Genomic DNA, 22,644 nt, shown 5'->3' with positions numbered 1-22,644 from the left:
TTAGATAGAAAGCCACTAAGGGTACGTCCATACTACCTGCCCGGATCGGCGGGTAGCAATCGACTTCTCGGAGTTCGATATATCGCGTCTCATCTAGACGCAATATATCGAACTCCGAACGCGCTCCCGTCGACTCCGGAACTCCACCACCGCGAACGGCGGTGGCGGAGTCGATGGGGGAGCCGCGGACGTCGATCCCGCGCCATGAGGACGGGTAAGTAGTTCGAACTAAGGTAGTTCGACTTCAGCTACGCTATTCGCGTAGCTGAAGTTGCGTACCTTAGTTCGACACCCCCTCCCCCCCAGTGTAGACCAGGCCTAAGGTAAAGAACTTAAATTCATTCATTCATGCTTTGATTCTACAGAAATCAGAGATTAAAGGTGAACTGAAAATCAAAAAACTAAAGTTTTTCAAACTTGGGTGCTTGAACTAAACCATAAATCCATCTTTAAGTATCTAAATTTTCAGAGGCCCCAGTCCTGCAATGGGCACATAATTAACTTTATGCATGTGAGTAGTCCCACTTAAATTTTCAAAATCAGGGCTTCAGCAGGGGGTTTGCTTTTTATTCTAATTGTAAGGTGTCTTGCAAAACCTGTGGTGCTACATAATTCACAAACAACAACAAATGATGGTGTGTCATCAACACATAAGTGTGATTCACACTCACATTCTTCCCAAACTATCAACTGCTTCTGTGATTGTTACTTATTAAGGCAAGGACTAAAGGGTTTTTTGGCAGTAATCTGACTGTTCCACTCAGCCAGGAAAATATTCTGTGCCAATTTCTAATAAGAACATGTTTGAAAATAGAACTACACTAAAAGTACATCTAACTTTAAATTCCTCAAATATTTTGCAGAATTGAAAAAGAAAAGGCTGCAGAGAAATCCAATCAGAAATCATTATGTAGCTCACAGATGGGAAGCTTTTCACCTTCCCCTCTCTGCCAAAATACAAGAAAACTCTTTTTATTTTCATGTGCTATGGCACAAATCCTGGGTCCTGTGCATGTAACAGTAAGGCACACATAAGCCCTTTGACACCATGTATACTGGTTTACAATAGCCCAACAAACTCAGTGGATCATCTTCTTATCATGGCCTCATACTGCTTCCCACCACACCTGTGCACATCCAGTTGCCTGATCATTGCACTCTGCCAGGTCATTGGAAGAGCATTTGTGCTCAAGCAGCTCGCATCACAAAAGATGCTTCATATTTTGAGTCTTTCTGCTATATTCACCGGTATTGGACTCATCATGTCTCTAGACCAGCCAACTCCAGCGCAGATGGAGCTGATCTGTACCAGGAGATAGGTGCTCAACTGGTGGTAGTTGGAGCAGACAGGCTACCAGAGTCATTCTCTACTCCTGTTTGCCATAACTGAACCCTTGGCTGTTTTGGTGATAATGTTAAGGGGTTTAACATGGCAAGAAAACTTTGTTGTGACTTCAGTTGACTCAGAGTCAGTGTTGTATCATTACACCTGAGGGAATTCTGTGCTACTGTGCACTCATAATTAATGAGCTGTGCATATTTTTAATTTTTTATGCAGAAAAAAGCTTCTGGTGAAATGTTGCTGCAGTTCTGCCTTTTGCCCACCAGAGGCCACTGTGGCTATAGAACACAGCAGCTCCCAGCCAACTAGGGAAGAGAAAGATCCTGCAGAGCCTTCGTCGCAGTGGGCCAGGTCAGGAGACAGGGGCTATGGGGAGGCGGACAGCATAGGGTGCTGGGGGAGGTCAGACGGGGGCTCATAAGGGCTAGTGGGGGAGGACAGATTGGTGCAGGGGCTGAATGGGAGTGGAGGCACAGGGCCACAGTGGGGAGGGAGGTGCAGGGCCACATGGTGATGCGGAAGGGGGTGCAGAGCTACATAGGGACAGGGAATGGCTGGGTGGGGGCACAGGGAAACATGAGGACATGGGTAGGGGATACAGGGACACATAGGGACAGGGGAGTGACTGGGTGGGGGCACAGAGCCACATGGGGATGGGGGAGGGTTTACAGAGCCACAAAGGGACAGGGGAAGGCGGTGAAGGGCCACATGGGGATGGGGGGAATGGGTGTCTGCATGGGGGTGGAGGGACACGTGGGTGAAGGAACACATGGGATTGGGGCAGATGTGCCTGACTGAATGGGAGAGGTTAGGGATCAGCCAGGGTCTGCATGGGGGGAGCTCCCTAAAAATCCCTCTCTGCCCTCCCTCCCCCCAAAAAACCTGTTTCATACTTTTCCCACCCATACCCAGCAACCCTCCAAGTTCATACCCAGGCTCCTTCCCAGCAATTTACTTCCATCTCCTTCAGCTCCTCCGTTACCCCTGACTCCCCCAAGCCTTTGCACTGCTTTTGAAGGGTGTGGAAATACGATTCTGTATTTTAGTTTAAATGAATTATTACTCAGAGTTCTGTATTAATATGTCTAGTAAGGAATCTATTTGTCAAAAAACATTTCCTGAATCTTTTTCGTTGTCTGTATTGTTACAGACATACTTGCTGACAGGTATTTTGAAATAAATGATCAAAAATAACAAATTGGTGTGATTATATTGTGTTATTTTGACAAAATATGCAGAATTTTAAAATATTGTGTGCAGAATTTTATTTTTTTTGGTGCAGAATTCCCACAGGAATATACTTTCTTTTTCCTCAAGAAAAGAAGAAAAATGGCTTTACGATTTAGATTTAGAGCTGAGGGTTTGAATAGAGAATTCAACTAAATCATAACGGATAAAAACATACGTGCACTTTTTCCAAATTATTGACAATATAGAGGTAAACATCAAATTTGTTCTTTAGAAAAATATTTTAAAGCTAAAAGTAATAACAACGACATAATTTGCATTTATACAATTATTTGACTGTGAGTGCATAGATGTGTAAGTATTATTAGCTGAATTTTGCAAATGGGGGTACAAGTGGTTATAGGAGTCAGTAACAGAGACTAAGAATATATCCTAGACGTCCTGACAATTCTGCCTTCCCAAGTACACAGACATGTTCCAGTAATCTTATATTATTTGTTCAATCAACTGGTGTAACCAAAGATGGGTTAGCACTAGGGCCTTCTGGAGTTAGTCTCTTGGTTTAAACAATGTAAATGTAACCTGAAGAAGAGGTTGTGTAAGCTTAAAATCTAGGGTTTTTTTACCAACAGAAGTTGGTCCACCTTTGTCCCTCTACATGTAAACAGACACATATGCAGTTTTTCAGCTACCTAGAATCTTCTGTTAAATGTTTACTCTGTGAAGACAGCTGTATCCCAAAGCGTTGCCAGACCTCTTACAGATATCCTGCCCAATAAAAGCTAGAAAACCAGCCCTAATACATTATGCATTAATTAGTCTCTTAGTCATTAACTAGGATACCCAGTAACCGAACTAAGAGAAAACAAGTACTGTGGTTACCTGCTGGTGAAGTCAGTCTGTCCTTATTTGTGCCTTCATGACTCTTATTGGCTGCTGGAGCTGTGACTCTGGCACATAGCACTTAAATAGTTTTGTCATGCCAATGAAACACTTTGAATTGACTCACTCTCAGTAGCCTAAGAACATTCCTAACTAAACATCTCAAAAAGCTAGAGCAGGGGTAGTCAATAGCTGGACCGTGGGCCAAATCCAGACCGCCAGATGCTTTTGAATGGACTCCAAAATCTTTTAATTTACTTACTGTCATTATCGTTGGGTTTTTTTATTATTATTATTTTCTCTATAGGCTGGACTTTGACTATACCTTTGACCAAGAAATTTAGACCTTGACAAAAAATAATTGACTACCCCTGAGCAAGAGTAAGAGCATCCACACAGGGGGATACATTAGTGTAACTATAGATTTATAATTACACTGGTATAGTTTGCTTGTAAATTTCCACACGTAAACAACCTGAAGACTCAATACAGATAAAACAAAGGCACTGTTGGTAGGTTATAGGAAGTAGCTAGATGAACTGGCAAGTATTATAACACCATCTATCTGTCACTCAGGGCAGACCTACACTTACAACGCTATGGTGGCACAGCTACATCAGTGGAGCTGGTCTGCTGTAGTGCTTCAGTGAAGACGCTACTATGCCAACAGGAGACTTTTTCCTGTCGGCATAGTTAATTCACTTCCATGAGAGGCAGTAGCTATGTCAATGGGATTTTTCACACCTCTGAGCAACATAGTTATACTGATGTAAGTTTACAGCAGACCTGGCCTCAACTTCACAGTTTAGGGGTATGGTTAGACCTATGGCCACTTTAGTGAAGTCACTTTAGTTGGATAAGGAGAGAGTGACCATTTATTTTTTATATGGACCTGGTAACACTTTATCTACCCATGACTTTATCACCTAAAGATTAGACTGCTGTTCGCTAAGACCATTCCAACCGAATAGATGCAGCATTTATCAGTTCGCCTACTGAGGCCAGGAGTGCAAAATGGTGTCTGCTCTGGCTACCCATGATTTTTTGGGTGGAAATCATGTTTTAGCATGAACCTTTTATCCCTAAATGGGTAATTGAGAGAACTCCTCTCCTCTCATGCAATTCTGCTGCAGTTAGCAATAATTCTTAATCTGGAGTCCACACTTTATAAATGGGAGCAATTTTATGTGAAGACCTCTGGAACGTGGTTCCAGACTAGTACACATTCTAACCAGTTCAAAACTTCATGGCAAAAACAAAGGCAGCAGCATGGCAGATTCTTTCAAGAGAGTCTCATCATTCAAGGACACAGTTGTCTTGAAATATAGTCATTTTCAAAAGACGAGTTAAGAGTAGTATCAAGTATTACACCTGCCCTTGTAAACCCTGATCATTTTTGTGATTTGACAATCACATTCTCCTGTTTTTTAAAATGTTTTTCTCCCCTCTATCTGCCTATTCTAGGTACATAACCTCCTTTTAAAGTGTCTGACACTTTGGCTTTTAATGCATTTATCCTCACAACAACCATGGATGATAGGGAAGTATCATTATACCAATTTTACAGATGGGGAACTGAGGTACAAAGAGATAGAGTATGACTATAACACATATTACTAGGAGGCACCAAGTGAAATTAATAGGCAGCACGTTTAAAACAAACAAAAGGAAGTATTTCTTCACACAGTGCACAGTCAACCAGTGGAACTCTTTGCCGGAGGATGCTGTGAAGGCCAAGACTATAACAGGGTTCAAAAAAGAACTAGATAAACGTATGGAGGATAGATCCATCAATGGTTAGATGGACCTTTGGTCTGACCCAGTATGGCCATTCTTATGACTATACAGCAAAAGCTGTGCACAGAGTAGCTTACCCGAGCTAGTCTGAATCCAACTAGCGCAGTGCAGGCTTCAGGGGGGATAGTACAAGCCTGACACAGACCCTGGGTATGCACAGTGCTAGTCCATACTGTTCTACCTTTACTTATTGATAGGATGGGAAAAATGAAAGAAAGATGCAGACATAAACCCTATAAATTTACTATTCATTTTCCTGTTCTCAGTATCTATCACCTGTAGGTTCTGGAAATAATGAGGAATAGTAGTACATTGATACAAACAGGAGCAAGTGTATTGTAGGGATTGGTATACAGGATAAGGGAAAATGGGGTGAGAGGAAAACAATTCAATTACAGTGATTACAATAGGTGGCATGAAGCCAGCCCCTTACAAACCCTTAGGCCAAACCATAGACAGCAAGGTAGGTAATCGAATAAAAAGTCCGATTATAGTAACCTTCTTCACAGTTCAAGCGCCATCATCAGTCAATGGGGGGGGAAGGGTTTGATTGCTCAGGACCTGCAATCCTTTGGCTAATGTAAAGCCGCAGGAGAGGACTCTAAGGCGTCCTCTGAGGAGAAGATCCCGGTGTGATGATGATTCTACAGGTCCTGAAAAGTTCAACCTGAAAAGGAAAACATGCGCACTCCTGCCACTAAGATGGGCAGCCCGATTGTGAGGGCTGATTAGCCTTATATACTCTCTTTTGGCAGGGAAAAAACCCTCAAGGGAACCCCTGCTCAGGAAGCCCTGTGCATTTCCTGGGAAAAAACAGTTAAAACTGGAAGTTGCTTACCAGGTTTAAATCAAAAGAGTGAAACAGCTGAGTCAGGTGACCCAGGAGTCCATTTTGAAAACTAGGGCTCCATTTTGAAACTAAAAATGGTCTCCATATGCAACAGATAAACATACAACCAATATAAACATTAGCATATACCGTGAACCCAATTAAACTTTAGGGATGCTTGGCCCAACACTATGTCTGTGCTAGCTAGATTCAAGCTAATTTGGGCAGGCTAATCTGTGCACAGCTTTTGCTGTGAAGACTCACCCTCAGTGACTTGCCAAAGGCCACAAAGGGAGTTGGTGGTGGAGGAAGGAAATTGAACCCAGGTCTCCCAAGCCCCCAGCCTAAAGTACTTATGCTATGTTACTAACTTTTGAGAATGAGCTTGTTATGGTTAAACCCAGAGCCCTCGTCACACAGGATCCTGGCCACCCTGGGCTATAGCTGCAGCTGTCCTTGTGAGTGGTGCCACCCCATGGAGATGTGTTATATAGAGCCATGCTTATGAGTAGTTTGGACAGTTTCTATCTGTGCAGCTTTTTTCTGCCCGTTGCCGTGAGATCTGTGTAGGTGCATCAGGGCTTAGGTTAAGTGCACCCATGGGCTATAATCAAATGTATGTCTATGCTGCAAAAAACAATGTGTCCTTAATTTGGATTAACTAACTTGGGTTAATGCAGCAGTGAAGACATAGTAACTTGGCTCAGGTGGTTAGCAATATTGAAGCCTTGAGAAGCTGGGTCTGACGTGCTGATAGCCAGGGTTACCACATGTATGTCTACATCAAAACCACCTGCGGCAGCGAGTCTGACAGCTCAGGCTGTGGGGCTAAAAATTGCCCTCCCCACTCACTGGATTTCAGAGTATGGGCTCCAGCCTGAGCAGGAACATCTACACTGCTATTTTTAGCCCTGCAGCAGGAGCCAGAGTCAACTAACTCAGACTCTGAGACTTGCTGCCACAGGGTTTTTTTGCAGTGTAGACATACCCCAGGTCTCCACCACTATTGTAACCTGAAGAAAGGACAGACAGCAGAGTAGCCAGATGGTATGTCTACAGTGCACTGTAAGTGCAAGTTTAGGAAAACTTAAGTTAATGTAAGGCTTGAGCAGCTACATTTATTTGTAACCCCAGGTTAGGAATTGTTGAACCCTGATTCCCATCTGCAGATCCAGCCTACCCACTGCATTAAACAGGTCCCAGTCCAACCACTCATATCCCAGACTTCCTAGTGCCCTCCCAAAATGTGCCACGCTGGCCTTTTGTTCATGATGCAGTGTGTGGAAATTTGACTATCCAGCAGACAAAGCCAGCCCATGGGATACTTCTGGGGTATTCCCAGAGAGAGCACAAGTCCAATGAGGCTGTCTACACTGTAAACGACAGTGTTTGAACCCTGATTCCTAGCTTGACTCAGGCTCCAACCCTCTGCTCCCATGGGGTCCTAGGTTCCAGCCCTGGGTTAGTGTGATTGGGCTGCAGCGGAAGTAGTTAGGCCTGAGCCTGTTTGAACCCTGTGCTAACTCTACAGCATAAGCACACCCAGACAGCCCGTCACTGCTGGCTGCAGCAGGCAGGTACTGCTGCGCGAGGAGCTACGGGGGACACTCCTCAGCAGAAGGCAGGAGACGAGCAGGAACGGCCCCTAGGTCGGGAGGGGCGGAGCAGCTCAGCAACCTGTCAGCTGCACCCGCACATGCAGCTGAAGAAAACTGCTGGAACTGCCCCATTCCCCAACCGCAACCAATCCCGCCCATAACCGTCCCACAGCTGCTCACGAGGCAAGCGCGTGTCTAGAGAACAGCGAGCGAGCGCACGCGCCAATTCCTTCCCAACCTCTGCGCGCGCAGCTCACTTTAACCCTCCCCCTCTTACGCTACGCCTTTTGCTCTAATGGCCTCTAAATGGTTGGTTGGAGAAGGTGGAGGATACGGGTGATGTCATTGTCTGACGCATGTGACAGCGCGCTCTGTGATTGGCTGGCGCCGCCCGCCAATAAACGTTGAATTGTTGGATTCAAATTGAGTGGAAAGCTGAAGCGGTCAGTTGATGAGCGGGCGCTGCCTCAGGGTGAGGAACGCGAGTTGGGTCCTGCTGGTGTAGCTGCCTCCGCCATGGCCCACAAGCAGATCTACTACTCCGACAAGTACTTCGACGAGCACTACGAGTATCGGTGCGTGGGGCGGGGGCTGCTCCTCTCTCTCCTTCACCCTCTCCCGTGCCGCGGGGGGCGCGCGTAGGGGCCTCCGGGGAGGAGGCGGAGGCGCGGGGCGCAGCGCTCTCTGGGGTGGGGCGGTGTAAATGCTTTGCCTGCTGCTCCCCTCTGGGGGTGTAGGCGGGACCAGTGACTCTTCTGGGCTGACGGGGTTCGGGGGGCTCAGGTCAGAATCTGACGCTCCAATATCGGGGCCTGCCTCGAGCGCAGACGGTGCCGAGTCTGCCCCGGGAAATGAGGGGACGGGTCTGGGGAACAATGGGCGGGGAGCCAGGGGCGGCCGGGCTGTGCGCGCTGACGGGACTCGCGAGCCAGTGACGAAGTCGCGGGTCCTGCTCGGAGCCCTCAGCGCCGTCTCCCAGGGAAGCCAGGTCTGCTGGTGCTGAACTCGGGGGAGTTGCCGCGAGCTCGCCGGAACTTCCGCGTCCCTGGAATTAATGGGGGGAGACTCTAGCGGCCATTGCTGAGCGCTGGCGGGCTCGCTGGTCCCTTACCCACCCGGAGCAGCGGTGGGACTGGGTTTTACTGCCTGTAAACAATCCTGATCTCTGGGATGGGGTGACAACAATGGCAGCCGCCTCTGGCTCCCTCCAGAACGTGACTCTGCTTTCACTGCTTCAGAGTGAGGCACTCACTTTATACAGCTCCCTGAGACCACGTGGCCTGGGCAGGTAGGCACGTAGCCTTTTCGAGTGTAGCTGCTCTGCAATGCAAGGGAGTCCTGGAGCTTTAACTTGAAGTGTAGTAACTCACACAATACCCTGAACAAATCTTAGCATTAAGATGCCATGCTTCCTGTGGGACGTTTTGCTCTGGGTGCGTGTATATTGGTGACTCCTTATATGCAGGTTAATGACATTGAGCACAAGGCTATAGGATGGATGACCTCTTGCTTACCCCACTTGAATGTTTTGTTCATTCAAGCCTGAAACAATGCTGTGTAACCAGTTTGCATAATAGGGAGGCAGATTGTAATTGGTCTCAGAGGGAAGATGTAAACAGACTGCTCAGTGCCCTATGAAATGCACTACAATGCCTCAGTTTCATGTTACTCTCACCAAGATAGGCTTGTGATCTGTATATACAGTTTGGTATTCAAGGGCAGAGGTCAGACTATCTTGGTCAGCAGTTGACTTGGCAGTGATAAGTGAATCATAGCTGGTGGTATAAGAATGTTGCTTTGTATGTTTCTTAAAACCACTTATCTGATCAGGTAGATAAGGGTTTTCTTCTCTTAAACAGTGTGGCAATAATCAGTTGCCAGGAGCACTCTTTGCTTTGATAAACATGTGCTAGACTAGGCAAGAATTCTCTCCTGGCTCTCCTATATTTCAGATGAAGTGGGGAATGGAGTGCATGATTACACCTTCCCTTACAGGGCTGAAAGTTTAACATCTACCATACTGGTTCTTGGTTTTCAAGATTTTTAGCATACCACCTCTTAAGCTTAAAAGTATTTTAATATGAACACTTAAATCTGCATGAATTAAAACTGTTGCATCTTTAAATAGCCTGTATATTGCCATTGGTACATCATCAACATGTCTCTCCTAGGGTAGTGGATGGCACTCCCAGGGAACTTGAGAACAGGAGGGCATCCTTCCAGCAGCTGGGACTGAAATAGATTGGGAGAGGCACAATATCTTACGAAAAGTGCACTGGGCTTCCCACTGGTGGTCAGGATAACGCTGAGTTGCCTGATATCCTCTGTCTGGAGGATATAGTTCTGGACTTTGAGCTCTGCTTAAGAGATTTCTCTAGGAAAGGCAGTAAGGATTATAGCCTACAAATACAGGTGTCATCAGAAAGAAAACTGATCTGTACTGTAGGATAACTTTAAGTACTATTATATTTTCAACAGACATGTGATGTTACCCAGAGAGCTTTCAAAGCAAGTACCAAAAACCCATCTAATGTCTGAAGAGGAATGGAGAAGACTTGGTGTCCAGCAAAGTCTTGGCTGGGTCCATTACATGATCCATGAGCCAGGTAAATGAAATGTCTGTTCTATAGTTATAATTGCACTTTTAACTGACTGCACAGGTACTTGTTGGGATTAAAAGGACACCCTGAATCTTTGCCTACTTGCAATACCCAATGTTACAGGAAGCAAAAGATTGTCACAACTCGAGTTGTTTGGTAAAACTAACAGCAGTGGAGAAGCATTGGAGTCATTTTGGGGAGTGGGGTGGAGGGGGTGGCTTAAAATTTCCCTAACACTTGCTTTTAGACCCAGTGCAGGATTTCTCTGGGTATGTCCACACTACTCAGCGGGTAATGATCAATCTGTCGGATCGATTTATCGCATCTCGTCTAGACACAATAGATCGATTTCCCCGAACGCGCTCCTCATCGACTCCAGAACTCCACCAGGGCGAGAGGCAGAAGCAGAGTCGACAGCTCGATCCTGCACCATGAGGACAGGAGGGAAGTTGATCTAAAATGCGTAGACTTCAGCTACGCTATTCTCATAGCTGAAGTTGCATATCTTAGATTGATTTCACCCCCACCCCTAATGTAGACCAGGCCTCTGGGTTTAACTAGTGGGCATCTCATGTCTAGTTTGTAGCTATCAAACTTTTCAAGCCCTGAACTAGAAAACTGACATGTTGCTATCTGCTAGATTAAAGTTTAGACACTTGGATATACATAACTGTATAACTTAATCTTTGTGAACCAGAATAAAACTGTCATCCAAGTGGCTATATTATAGCTGATTTGCTAGAAATGACAGAAGTTAAAGATTAGAAGATCTTAGCTAAAGGGACTTACTAGATAAAGCAGTTTACATTAAACTGTAATACTATAATCTTTGTATCAAAGTACAAGTGACTCAATTTCAGACCCTACTTTGATGCTAATCATGAGTATTTAAGAATAAAACTAGTACAAACCTGACTGAAAGTTAACATATCTGTCAGTGGACAACTGCAGGTGATCTGTGAGCTGTCTTCAAAGTTTGATGGTTAGAAGAACCAGCAAGCAAATTCAACCAAAGGTCGATACAAATTTTCTGCTAGCATGGCCATTCCTTCCAAAGACTTATTGCATTGTTTCACACTGCTGCTTAAGGATGTGCATGTGCCACTTGGCCTGACGGCCTTGTTTAAACAAGGAAGTTGAACCAATTATCTAGATCTACCCAGAAATTGATCTAGTTAAATCAATGTCTCCACAAGTGGGTACACTCTTGAGCTGGTTTAAAACAGACCAGTCAAGTCTCTACTAGAAAAGGTAGTCTAGTATAGTCAGCCTGTAGTGTTGATGATAGAGCATAAAGGTGCTCTTGCCAGTATAGCTTACACTATCTTAGTAAGCAAAACAAGCCAATATAAACTGCATCTACATTAGGAGGGTTTGGTATGAAAATGTTGTGAAAAATCAAACTCAGCTGACTTTGCTCTACTAGCAATAGTCTTCTATTAAACTGGTACAAATTCCTTACTGAAACAAGGTCTAAGGACATGCATCCGACGAAGTGGGTATTCACCCACGAAAGCTCATGCTCCAATATGTCTGTTACTCTATAAGGTGCCACAGGACTCTTTGCTGCTTTTAAAGGTCTAAGGAGTTGATCATGATCATATGCTCGTGTATTAGTTGCACATGGGAAGATATAATTCCACACTAAAATGCACTGATCAGTCACTCAACGCTTAACCTTCCAAGTACTTGAAACTTGAGCATTCATGGAAATATCTGTTTTTTAATTTTGATTGGCCTGTCTTGGCACCAAAGGTAAACCTCTTAAAAGCACCTAATTGGCTTAAGATCCAAAGTTTTAGAAGTGCCTGAATTTTACCCCATATAGAAGGGCAAGCCTGAAGGCACTGCATATAGGAATGGTCATTTTTCTTACACTCAGTGGGGAGACTCAGCATTTTCTCTATTAAATGTAGTAATTGAGTACTAACCTGCTGTACACATGTATAGCACTGGCAATGATAAATATTGCAGGTTAACATTGAAATTTGTGTTCAATCTTATTTCCACAGAACCGCACATCCTTCTCTTTAGACGACCTCTTCCGAAAGACCAACAAAAATGAACTTTTTTTCTGGAAAACTTCTATTAAATCTTCTGGAACTTTATGTATATGAGTGTATATATGTTGGTAGTATTCAGTGAATACTTGAAAAAAATGTACAAAACATACATCCGTATCTGTGCATGAGCTGTATTATTCACAGCAACAGAGCTCAGTCAAATGCAATTCCAAGTAGGCTGCTATGGTGTCTAAAGAATAAAAACCTATTCCTTTACTGTAATATAAATGCCTATTTGACTACTTATTAAATTTTGTTTAATAAAGTGTTCATGTTGCATGTGTATGTCCTGACTATAGACTTTCACTTATTACATGTATCTTTTCTTTAGAAACTTTAGTTTCAATACTGAGCAGCTCTGTACAGCATTGCAATTACAAATGTTTGACTAGTTCAAAGCCCGTGGCGTCCCAACTCTTCACAATGGATCTGAAGAAATAAACACTGACTCTCAATTCTAGATACCTACTTTGTGAAGTCTTTCTAAGAAATCTTGTGTGTTAGCAGATAGGAATCAACTATGTAGAATTTGGGTGTTAAGGCTAAACTAGTGGAGGAGGAGGAGGTATTTGTCCAAAACTGATCATTAAATCACTGCATAGGCAAAAAAAAAAAAGTGGCTTCACAGCAACCTAGTTTCTCCACTATGACATAATACCTGTCTCTGGGAAGACACAGTTGCTGGCTGGCTACTCTGAATCAAGAATCTCTTCACAAAACAGGTTAATCTAGGCTTTGCTGCCCCAGAATGTGCCCCATCGCTTTGCTGCCCTTAGGCTATTTGAGCCACCTCTCAAATCACTTTAGCATGAGGAAGGCTAGTCAGACAATCACATCTAAAAACAGGCTGGAGAATGCAGTTGGCTGTCCTGGCTTTAAGGCTTTGGCTACACTTGCGCTTCAAAGCGCTGCCACGGCAGCGCTTTGAAGTGCTAAGTGTAGTCAAAGCGCCAGCGCTGTCTGTACTCCACCTCCCTGTGGGGAATAACGTACAGCGCTGGGAGCCGCGCTCCCAGCGCTGGGGCTTTGACCACGCTGGGGCTTTGACCATGCTGGGGCTTTGCAGTGCCGCAACTTGCAGCGCTGGAGAGGGTGAGTTTTCACACCCTGCTGCAGCGCTGCAAATTTGCAAGTGTAACTAAGGCCTAAGATTATAAATAGCCCATGTGCTGCTTGAGTTTGCGTTCAGAGAATAGCAAAAATCAAATGCTATTCAGGTTTTAGATAAAAATCTCTAGCTACAACTATGTCTAAGTCTTGTGACCACTCATTCCCCTCTGAAGAATTTCTTGCTATAATTTTATAACTATGCTAGCTCAACCCAAGACTGGCAATACTTTCACAGGCTGTAGTGTAAATCTAAATCAAAGTTACTGCAGTATCAGCGCAGTCACCTGTATTTTGTGGATTTCTAGGTAGCAGTTGCAAGTGTGTGATAATGACTTCAACTGTTTGATTCTCCTATGCCATCATACATGAGTAGAAGTACTTGAGCCTCTTGATTTTAAAAAGTAAATGGCTGCTAACTGGGCCTTCTCCCTAAAGGTCTCTTAACATTAGTGCTTCCCTTTAGAAAAGGCATAATTTGTCAAAACTTGAAGTATATGATCAAGCCATGCTGTCTACTGGAGGTGTATGAGGGGAAAATATATTAGCTGACAATACTCTAGCCCATTAATCATGGTTTGTACTTAATCACAGTGCACTAAGCTGTGGCCTGAGAATACAGCCTTGAAAGGTGAGTAGGATACAGTAATGGCTATTCCACTGCAGTCATAGTCAGAACTGCATGTAGATTCAAGGCATTCGATTATAGAATGGTATAGGCAGATAAGGTCATGAGACTGGAATTGTCTTAATGTCTTTTGTAAAGCACTTCGTAGAGCTGAATTGCAAAAATCTTTAATGTAACTTCCTAAATTATGTAGAGTGTTGTAGCTGTGTTGGTCCCAGGATATTAGAGAGACAAGGTAGGTGAGGTAATATTTTTAGACCAACTTCTGTTGGCAAGAGAGAAGCTTTTGAGCTTACACTGAGCTCTTTGCATCTAAATTAGGACTGGTCTACATTGGGGCGGAGATTGATCTAAGATATGCAACTTCAGCTACGCTATTCGCATAGCTGAAGTCAAAGTATCTTAATTCAACTTACCTGGCCATCCTCACAGCAGCAAGTCAACTGCCGTGGCTCCCCCGTCAACTGCTTACTCCTCTTGCCAAGGTGGAGTATGGCGTCAATTCGGGATTGATTGATCGTGTCTGGACGAGACACAATAAATCAATCCCCAATAGATCGATTACTACCCACCAATCCGGCAGGTAGTGTAGCTGTGGCCTATGTCACCTTAATTGTGTCAAAGTTCTATCCTTATGCTGGTCAGTAGAAAACATACCAAGTGCCTATGGCTATATCAGATTTAAATTGGGTCTGGCTGTCTTTAATAAATAACATGGTATTTTATGTCCATGTTGTGCAAGCACATTGCTTTCTGATATGCTAAGCATGACAAAAGTTTAAACAGTGAAAATGTCATCCTTGTTTTTTATTTTTTACATAAGTTAACTGACTTATGTGAACAATAACTAGCTCAATGTAAATCAGAAATGTATTTCAGACACATGATACAAACATTGAGACTGGGCTCTGTATTAGTGTAGTTTTTCTATATCATTACTGGTACTTCAGATTATCATCAAAAGATTTTGTGGAAGAAGAAATTTTATTTATGATCATAAACACATAGTTGCACATAACTGTCATACAAATGGAACAGCCTTAGCAAAAAAAAATGTTCTTGTGCACACTTCTCACAATGGTGATGATAAACTTTCTCGTTGATGGAGTCATGTACTTGACCCACATAGCTTGCAGTGGAGGGCTGCAAAGACGACACATTCAGAGGACAGCAGCTATGAGCAAGTAATCTTTCCAAAACATATTTTCAGATTAGTGACTACTAACTTTTAAAGGAAATAAAGAGACAAACTGGATGAGGTAAAATATTTTATTGGACCAATTTCTGTTGGTGAGAGAGAGAAGCTTTCAAGCCACACTGAGCTTTACTTCAGGTCTGAGAGAGATACCTGAAGAAAAGCTCTGTGTAGTTTGAAATCTCACCAACAAGTTGATCCAATACAAGATTTTACCTCATCAACCTTGTCTCTAATATTCTGGAACCAAAATGGCTCCAACTACATGCCATAAAGGAAATCAAGGATATTTGTATGAAAAGTTTTGTTGCTAGTGCAAAATCATATGCTTGTATTAATTTTTGAGTCTTTGCATTGTTATTGATGAAATACAGGACAAGGAGCATCCTGGATTGACTTGATGTAGAACTTTAGGCACTGCAGTGTTTATCACCACTCAGTCATCATTTTTTTAAAGAGAGAAGACACCATACATACCATACTATCTACCATACATAAGTACTTAGTTCATGACTATTCAGAAATATCAAGAATGCACTGAGCATACGAGAAGGGGAGTACTGGGCACAAACTTCCATTCAAGAAACTGAATTTTGTATTGTTGATGTACTCACAGCAAGTCTTAGAGAGGGATCCATATGGTGCTTCTTAGATGGCCAAAGCTCTGTGGTTGGGAGTGGTGGCAGTAAAGTGTCCCTTCCTCTGCCCCATTTAAATTATTTTAAATAGGAAGGAGGGAAGATATTGAGATGCCTTCAGTTGCCAACACTCTAAGCAGTTCTCATACTCTTTCTCACTATGTGTAAGAGCAGCCTTGGATGCTGGTGCATGTGACTTAGCTGGCTCTAGAGGCCTTGTTTTATTACTACTGGGCTGCTGTGGTACTGGGGAAACAAACAGGAGGGGGAGTTTATAAAGATGCTGCAAATGTAAATAGAAATGGTGAAAATGGAAAAAAAAAAGCGCCTGACTCATTTGTGCAATGATTGGTAGGAATAAAGTGTTCTCAGATGGTTGTAACGCTCTTGGGGTTAATTAAATAACAAACCAGTGAATGAAAAAGGAATACAACTTTAATAAAGAACTGAGGCACACAGTCATGCGGTGTTCCCAACCCTTGCCAGCAGGGCACACCGCCAGATGCCTATGTTCATAATACTATCCCTCATAAGGGAAAACCTCTAAATTATAATAGTCTACAAACATACCGCTACAGTGGTTATTTGGCCATGGATAGCAAGAGGGAAAACGCTGGAAAACTGACCAAACCGCCACCATTCCAGATGGATTATTTGCACAAAATAACACAATCAGCTTTCCGTGAGGCGCACGCACAGGAGCGTGCCACTCAGAGGCTCCAGGGGGTACCTCCCAGGCTGGCACACCGTCACCAAGGTCTTGGATGGCAGGTGCGGCAGTGCGGTCACGTGACCAGACCAACAGGCTCCACCTCCTTCCCTCGCTGCTGCCGGTGATTGGAAGGTGACGTAGAACCAGCTGCGCCGCGGCTCTTCTGACGCCTCTCGCGGGCGTCGTCGGCCGGTCGGACTCGGGAGCTGGTTTGGGGGAGGGGGGGTGGCGCTGTTCCCCTTCTCGGCCGGCCATGGCCACGGAGCGGGAGCCGGGCACGGCCAGCGAGGTAAGGCCGGCGAGGCGGCTCTGGGCCGCGCAGGGGTCCGCCCCTTTCCCCCCTCAAGCCGTTACATAAGCGGGGGCCTGGCTGCACCGCGGGCCCTGCTCCGCTCCCGAGTCTGGGGAGCCCCTGCGGGCCCGTGCGCCCTGCAGCTCTGCCCTGGGGGTGGAAGCCGCGGCGGCCTCCACCTTGGCCCTACGTGTGACGGGCTAAGGGGCCCCGAGCTGGCCTTTGAGTCCGGGCGGTTCCTTTTTAGAGGGACCATCAATTTGAAATGATACTTCTGGTCTGAAAATACTTGACCTGCTGTTGCTGCAAGTACCCCACCAGTATTACTGCAACCGGGAGGGAGCTGGGTCGGGGAGATACCTCGTCTTTCCGTTTTTCTTGTGCTTTGACAATCGTTTAGCCTTGCTCTTGCAATCAGATTCGTGCAGGTGAGCTCTGTGCCCGTGCAGAGCCATTTCCAGGTGTAGGAATTTGCTTATATAGCTCAGATTGCAGGGGAGGGGCAGGCATAAGTTTCACACTTTCCTTGTGAAGTCCTGTCTACGTGGGAAAGTTATACTGGTGTAAGCTAAAGTGTGCGTATAAACTAATATAGATTTACTGGTATAAACTGGACAATCTTATTCTGGTGTAAAGAAATGGCTCTTTTCAGTTTAGCTGGTGTTGCTTGGGAATGGGTTTAATTGATTCTGCAAACACTCAAACATGCATATAACTTTACTCATGATCAGTTCCAGTAGTATTTGTCCCTGATTCTGCAGCTGGATCCATGCAACTCTTGACTTCTGTGGGTCTCTACATAGGTGTTGGGGGTCTGCCTTCTCAGATCCAGTTGCAGGATTAAGATGTCAGTCCTGGAAAAAATGTAAAAAACTTAAATAAGCCTTTACAAAATCAAGACTCTGTTTTTTCTGTGAGGCTTTCACGCAACATCAAGGAAGAGAGAATCTTTTATGAAAAGGAACATGTGTTTATGAAACCACAAATAGAAGGGGAGTCAGGAGTTCATGTGATACCTGAAACCTCTTATTAATTTTTAAAGATGGTGTTTGTTCTAATTATCCCAAACAATTAAAAGAAGTTTGTATTTTGTACAGCATAAGAGACTAAATTCAACGTGCCGATCTATATGTAAAATATACTTTTTTCCCAAAAGCTCTGAAATAGTTACTTTTGTCAGATACTTGTGGAGGAGAGAAGCAAATAATTCAAAGAAGCATATACAATATTAAGAGCATACTTAAAAGCGAACTGCATTAGAATGCTTCAAGTTCTTTGCTAAAATCAGTGTTTTTACCATTACAGCGTTTTCAGCAGGAAATGTACTTGAGTTAAGCATTCAGTGAATATATTGCACCAGTACCTTGAGAACCAAAATGTCTCACGTTAAGACACTAAACACATCATAGGCATGGTGAAGTGTGTGTGTTTGAGAGAGAGAGAATATATATATATAAAGGAACCTATTATTTTTAAGAGTCACCGATGCTATGGGGTAGTCTTCTATTACATTTATTCTGTGAATAATGCCCCGTTGGTTGTGTGTCAAATATAAAATGTACATATCTAACCAATATGGCACTAGATTCCATAGAGATCTCCCAGTCAGCCTTAGATGTCTTTAAAATTAATGATAAACCCCAAATTAAAAGTACTTTTATGGTTGGTATTATTTATGCCTTATTCGTTTGTCTGGTAACAGCTTTAACTCCAAAAATAACTTGATTTGTTTTTATACTCGTGTGTGTACATATTTCATGTCCCATTTCTCACCAATGCAATCTATATTTTGTATTTAAGTGGCCAGGATAAATTTGGCAACAGTTGAAGTGGACACTCTTTCTAACAAACCCATGAAGACAAGAATCCATATTTATCTGTTGGGTTGTAAAAGCCTTAATCCTCAAATTTCCAGGTGCACCCTTAACCACCAGAGGGTGCTCTTGTACATTCTAAACACTGAAATTACTGTCAATGAAACATTTTTATAAACAAGGCTCCATGTGCCCTTGCATGGATACAGCAATTCATGAAGTTGACTTTGTTTTACTGCTTTAACAATGAAAACTAGTAAAGCAAGTCTTAGTTATGAAGAAATATATAATCAGATTTAAAATGACTTACTGCATGTATTAGAGTGAATAGAATTTTGAAATACTACTTTCTCCAAGCACAAACTATGAAGTGCCAGCAACAAGTAACATCAATAAATACATTCTGGTTTTAATATTGGAGCCTACTTTACATTCAAAAGGCCTGTTGAAGGCTGTAGTAGTCCAACATATGGAACACCTCCAAAATTGGGCATGTCAGTATGAATATATTAGTGCTGTGACAATCTCACTAGAAAGATACAGAATATAATGTTTGATCCATATTTTTTAAAAGCATTCACAATTACTGTACATTTGGAGGCAACATTTTAAAGTAATGCTAATGATCTGCTGAGATGATTATACTGATTAAGTGACTAATCTGAAAATGGAATATTCTTCTTTTTGCATCTCGTGTTAAGCAGGATCCTAGCATTTTTGTAATGTACCTTTGTTTTGTGTATTTTCTGTTACATGTAGGCATCATGTGAAAATAACTTTCCAAAGCAATCAAATCTTTGCTGTTTGTTTTTTCCCCTTCACTTTCCTTCTGAGAATTTTGTTGCTTCACAACTATTATTATTATTATTATTAGAACAAGTGAACAAACTAGCTCTTTTTTGTGCAGTTTTGCTCACACAGATGAGGTAGGGTTGTTTTTTTCCCCACTTACTTTTGCTTAATCTCAAAATTCATGTATCCAAAAAACATTTTGTTTCATAGGGCTTCAAGTTCTCAGCAGATGTCAAACCGTTTGTCCCAAAATACACGACAGTAACTGTTGCATGGTCAGAACCTTCAGAAGCATGTGTCTTTCCTACTACCTACTACCCACGTGTTCAGGAACCGTCTGTGGATAAGTATGTATTTTTCTGAATCTCATATGGGTAACTTTAACCTTCTAGTGCCTTGACTTTGACTACTTTTCCAAAACTGAAGTAGGAGCATCTAGTGCTTTAATTCTTCTAACTGTATTAGTGCTTGCCTAATGGTTTAGACTTCTGCATTGCTCTGAGTGATACAGATTTGGTACCTAGGTTGTTGATCCCAAAGACCTGGTATTGTGGAGTCACTAGAGAAGGGCAAGGAAGTCTCATGTCACTCTGCAGTGCCTAGTCTAGCTGATTCAGATGTGGTGTTTGGCTCTGGAAGGAATCACATCCAGTCCTGGGGCAGAAGGATGATAAACTATTATATGGTTGGGAGAAACAATGGGTATGTATAGAAAGGGAAGGAAGGACCCTTGAGAGTGGGGAAGGGGGAGGGTCCCCAAATGCCTTCATTCTAGATATAAGGAATCTTCAGGGTCCTTCCTTGGTTTCCCCTTCCCCCCCCAAAAAAAAACCCCCACCAAAAGAACTTATCTTACTAGGTAAATCTAGTAAGAATAAGATCCCCAACAAATCTATTTTCAATGTAGCAGTTTTCAGGATTCTCCAATGTAGATTTTACTAAATGGATTTTTAATGCTGTATATTAGGATTAAAAAAAACCCTAACAATTACAAAGGTTGGGTTTAATATTCAGTTGGTATCCTAACTTTTTTATTAGTTTCTCAGAATGTTAAGCATTGGTTTCATTTTAGCCATAATTGCAGTGTCCTGCAACTTATTTACAGCCTAAAAAACCGCCCAAAGATTGTGTTCTTTTTTTTATACCTTAACTGACTTTTCCCAGGGGCGATCTCAGAATTCTTACAAAATTATCTTTGTATACACCCAGTATTTTGGATTGTTGTAATCTGTTTAATGATGAGCTGAATGCAAGTCTGATTTATGACAGAATATAACATAATTAAAGAAATAGTGAGAAGCACTATTAAGGTTGCATTGTTGGGGACTTAAGTCAGAAAATGAAGGTTAATGGTTGATGCACTATTGTGCATATGTCTCCATATAAATTAGGATAGGCTGAAGTCAAAACAACTCTTACAACCAGAGAGAGAGCGAGAGAGCGAGAGCATTTCTTACTCCAGACATGCAATACACAATATCTACTTATTCCAGAATTGAACAGATATATGAAAATAAGAAAACATCAGGCTTATAAACTTTGGCCACGCTAAGCTTCTGCATATCCGATTTTAAAAAACAGTTAACATTTGTTTGCTCAAATTGAGACTGTCACTGCTAGCTGTTCACTTTACATCTGTAAATGTAATTTCTGTGGGAAATGTCTTCACTTTCAGAGGCCTGCTTAGAATTTGGCATGATCTGGTTGGTGGAGACCTTACTGATATCAATTTAGAAAAATGTGTTTACTGATCTTCTCCTTCCTTTTTAACTTTCACATCTGTTGAATTTGTGGAAGCTGTATTTAAGGCTTCCTTTAGCCAGTAAGCACAACCCAAATATTTACCATCTAAGCACCTTGTACTGTATTGTTTTATTGGGATAAATTCTGTCCCACAGAGTACTGTATTTATACTCCTGGTTTTAAACTGTATTTTAAAATAAGTTTCAGTACTTCATATTCCTTTCCTTGTAGTGAAGTGCATTCGCACGTGCCTCTTAGTTGTATTACACTTTCAGGTCTCTCTGTCTTTTAGTTTAAGCTCACTCTTTACCACAAGGAAGTCTGGCAAAATAATAAAGAACTTGCTATCAACTGTTAAAGCTGAAAAAGGGAAGTATAACTTTTAAGTAAAGCAGAATAGTTTTGAAACTCAGTAACAAATATTTTGTAGGTAGAATCATTGTGGTTTTTGAATTTTAAATAACCATTATGAAAGCTTAACTATAAAAAGGAGATAAACATTAATATTTTAATCATGCTTGAGGAAAAACTTGAATTTTATGGCTAAAACACTTATCTAGAAAGCAGTGAGTAAATACTTAATTGAAATTATGGAGAATGCTTTTCTTGCAAAATATTATGCCTGACTTGATATTGAACAAAATCTTCAACTAAGGAATGGTGTATTTATTTAGGCCACAAATATGTGCAGAAGATGTGTCCTGGGATGGCGCTTCATCTCTTTCTCAATATATATCTGGTAGCATTATGGGATATACTCCACTTGGTGAATACTCTAGCTCGCCGCCTTCGTCTGATGCTGCACCAAATATGTGCTCACTAGCCAGTGCACGGTATAATTATAACAACTCTCAACACTACAGTCATTCCAGGATAGTTAATGAATGTGGCGAACAAATTTGTCCAGTCAGACAAGAGACTAGAAAGACTCCTAAAGTAAGTGAATACCTTCTTCTGTGAGCTTTAAAATGAATAGTCACTATTTGTTCACTATTGCTTCTACCACAGCATTTAAAGGGATGTTGTTAGCAGTAATATAGACCAGATTTAGATTTTTATAGCAGTAAGATTTTTTTTTTTACAGTATCAAAGACCAGTATTTTAAAATTCTGCATATTTTATGTGTCAAAATAACACAATATAATCATGCCAGTTTCAACTATTTTGTTACTTTATTTCCAAATACCTGTTGGCAAGTACATCTAACAATACAGACCACAAAAATCTTCAGGAAATATTTTCTGATAAATAGATTCCTTATTAGGCATACTAATACAGAACTTTGAAGAATAATTCATTTAAACTACAATACAGGAATGTATTTCCTACACCCCTCGGAAATAGTACAAAAGCTTGGGGGAGTCAGGGTAATGAAGCTGAGAGAGAGGGAAGTAGTTGCTCGGAAGGAGGCTGGAAGTGAACTT

The 22,644-nt window shown here is 42.4% G+C and overlaps 2 protein-coding genes across 3 annotated transcripts in view; both read left to right on the top strand.

The window, feature by feature from the left end:
* The first annotated feature begins 8,053 nt into the window (after window positions 1-8,053).
* CKS2 (CDC28 protein kinase regulatory subunit 2) lies at window positions 8,054-13,113 on the top strand. The gene is made up of 3 exons (XM_045020318.1): window positions 8,054-8,211; window positions 10,115-10,242; window positions 12,249-13,113. The coding sequence occupies exons 1-3, from the start codon at window positions 8,153-8,155 to the stop codon at window positions 12,299-12,301; spliced, it is 240 nt and encodes a 79-aa protein (XP_044876253.1). The 5' UTR covers window positions 8,054-8,152; the 3' UTR covers window positions 12,302-13,113.
* Window positions 13,114-16,739: 3,626 nt separating this feature from the next.
* SECISBP2 (SECIS binding protein 2) overlaps window positions 16,740-22,644 on the top strand; it is a 47,943-nt gene continuing 42,038 nt past the window's right edge. For both annotated transcript variants that reach the window (XM_045021979.1, XM_045021978.1), the window contains exons 1-3: window positions 16,740-16,868; window positions 19,688-19,824; window positions 21,895-22,156. In XM_045021979.1, the coding sequence (XP_044877914.1) occupies window positions 16,833-16,868; window positions 19,688-19,824; window positions 21,895-22,156 (435 nt within the window). In that variant the 5' untranslated portion in view covers window positions 16,740-16,832. The remainder of the gene's footprint in view (window positions 16,869-19,687; window positions 19,825-21,894; window positions 22,157-22,644) is intronic.

The sequence above is a fragment of the Mauremys mutica genome, chromosome 6, assembly GCF_020497125.1.
Source record: "Mauremys mutica isolate MM-2020 ecotype Southern chromosome 6, ASM2049712v1, whole genome shotgun sequence".
NCBI classification, from domain to species: domain Eukaryota; kingdom Metazoa; phylum Chordata; order Testudines; family Geoemydidae; genus Mauremys; species Mauremys mutica.
This window is presented reverse-complemented; position numbering and strand designations above follow the sequence as displayed.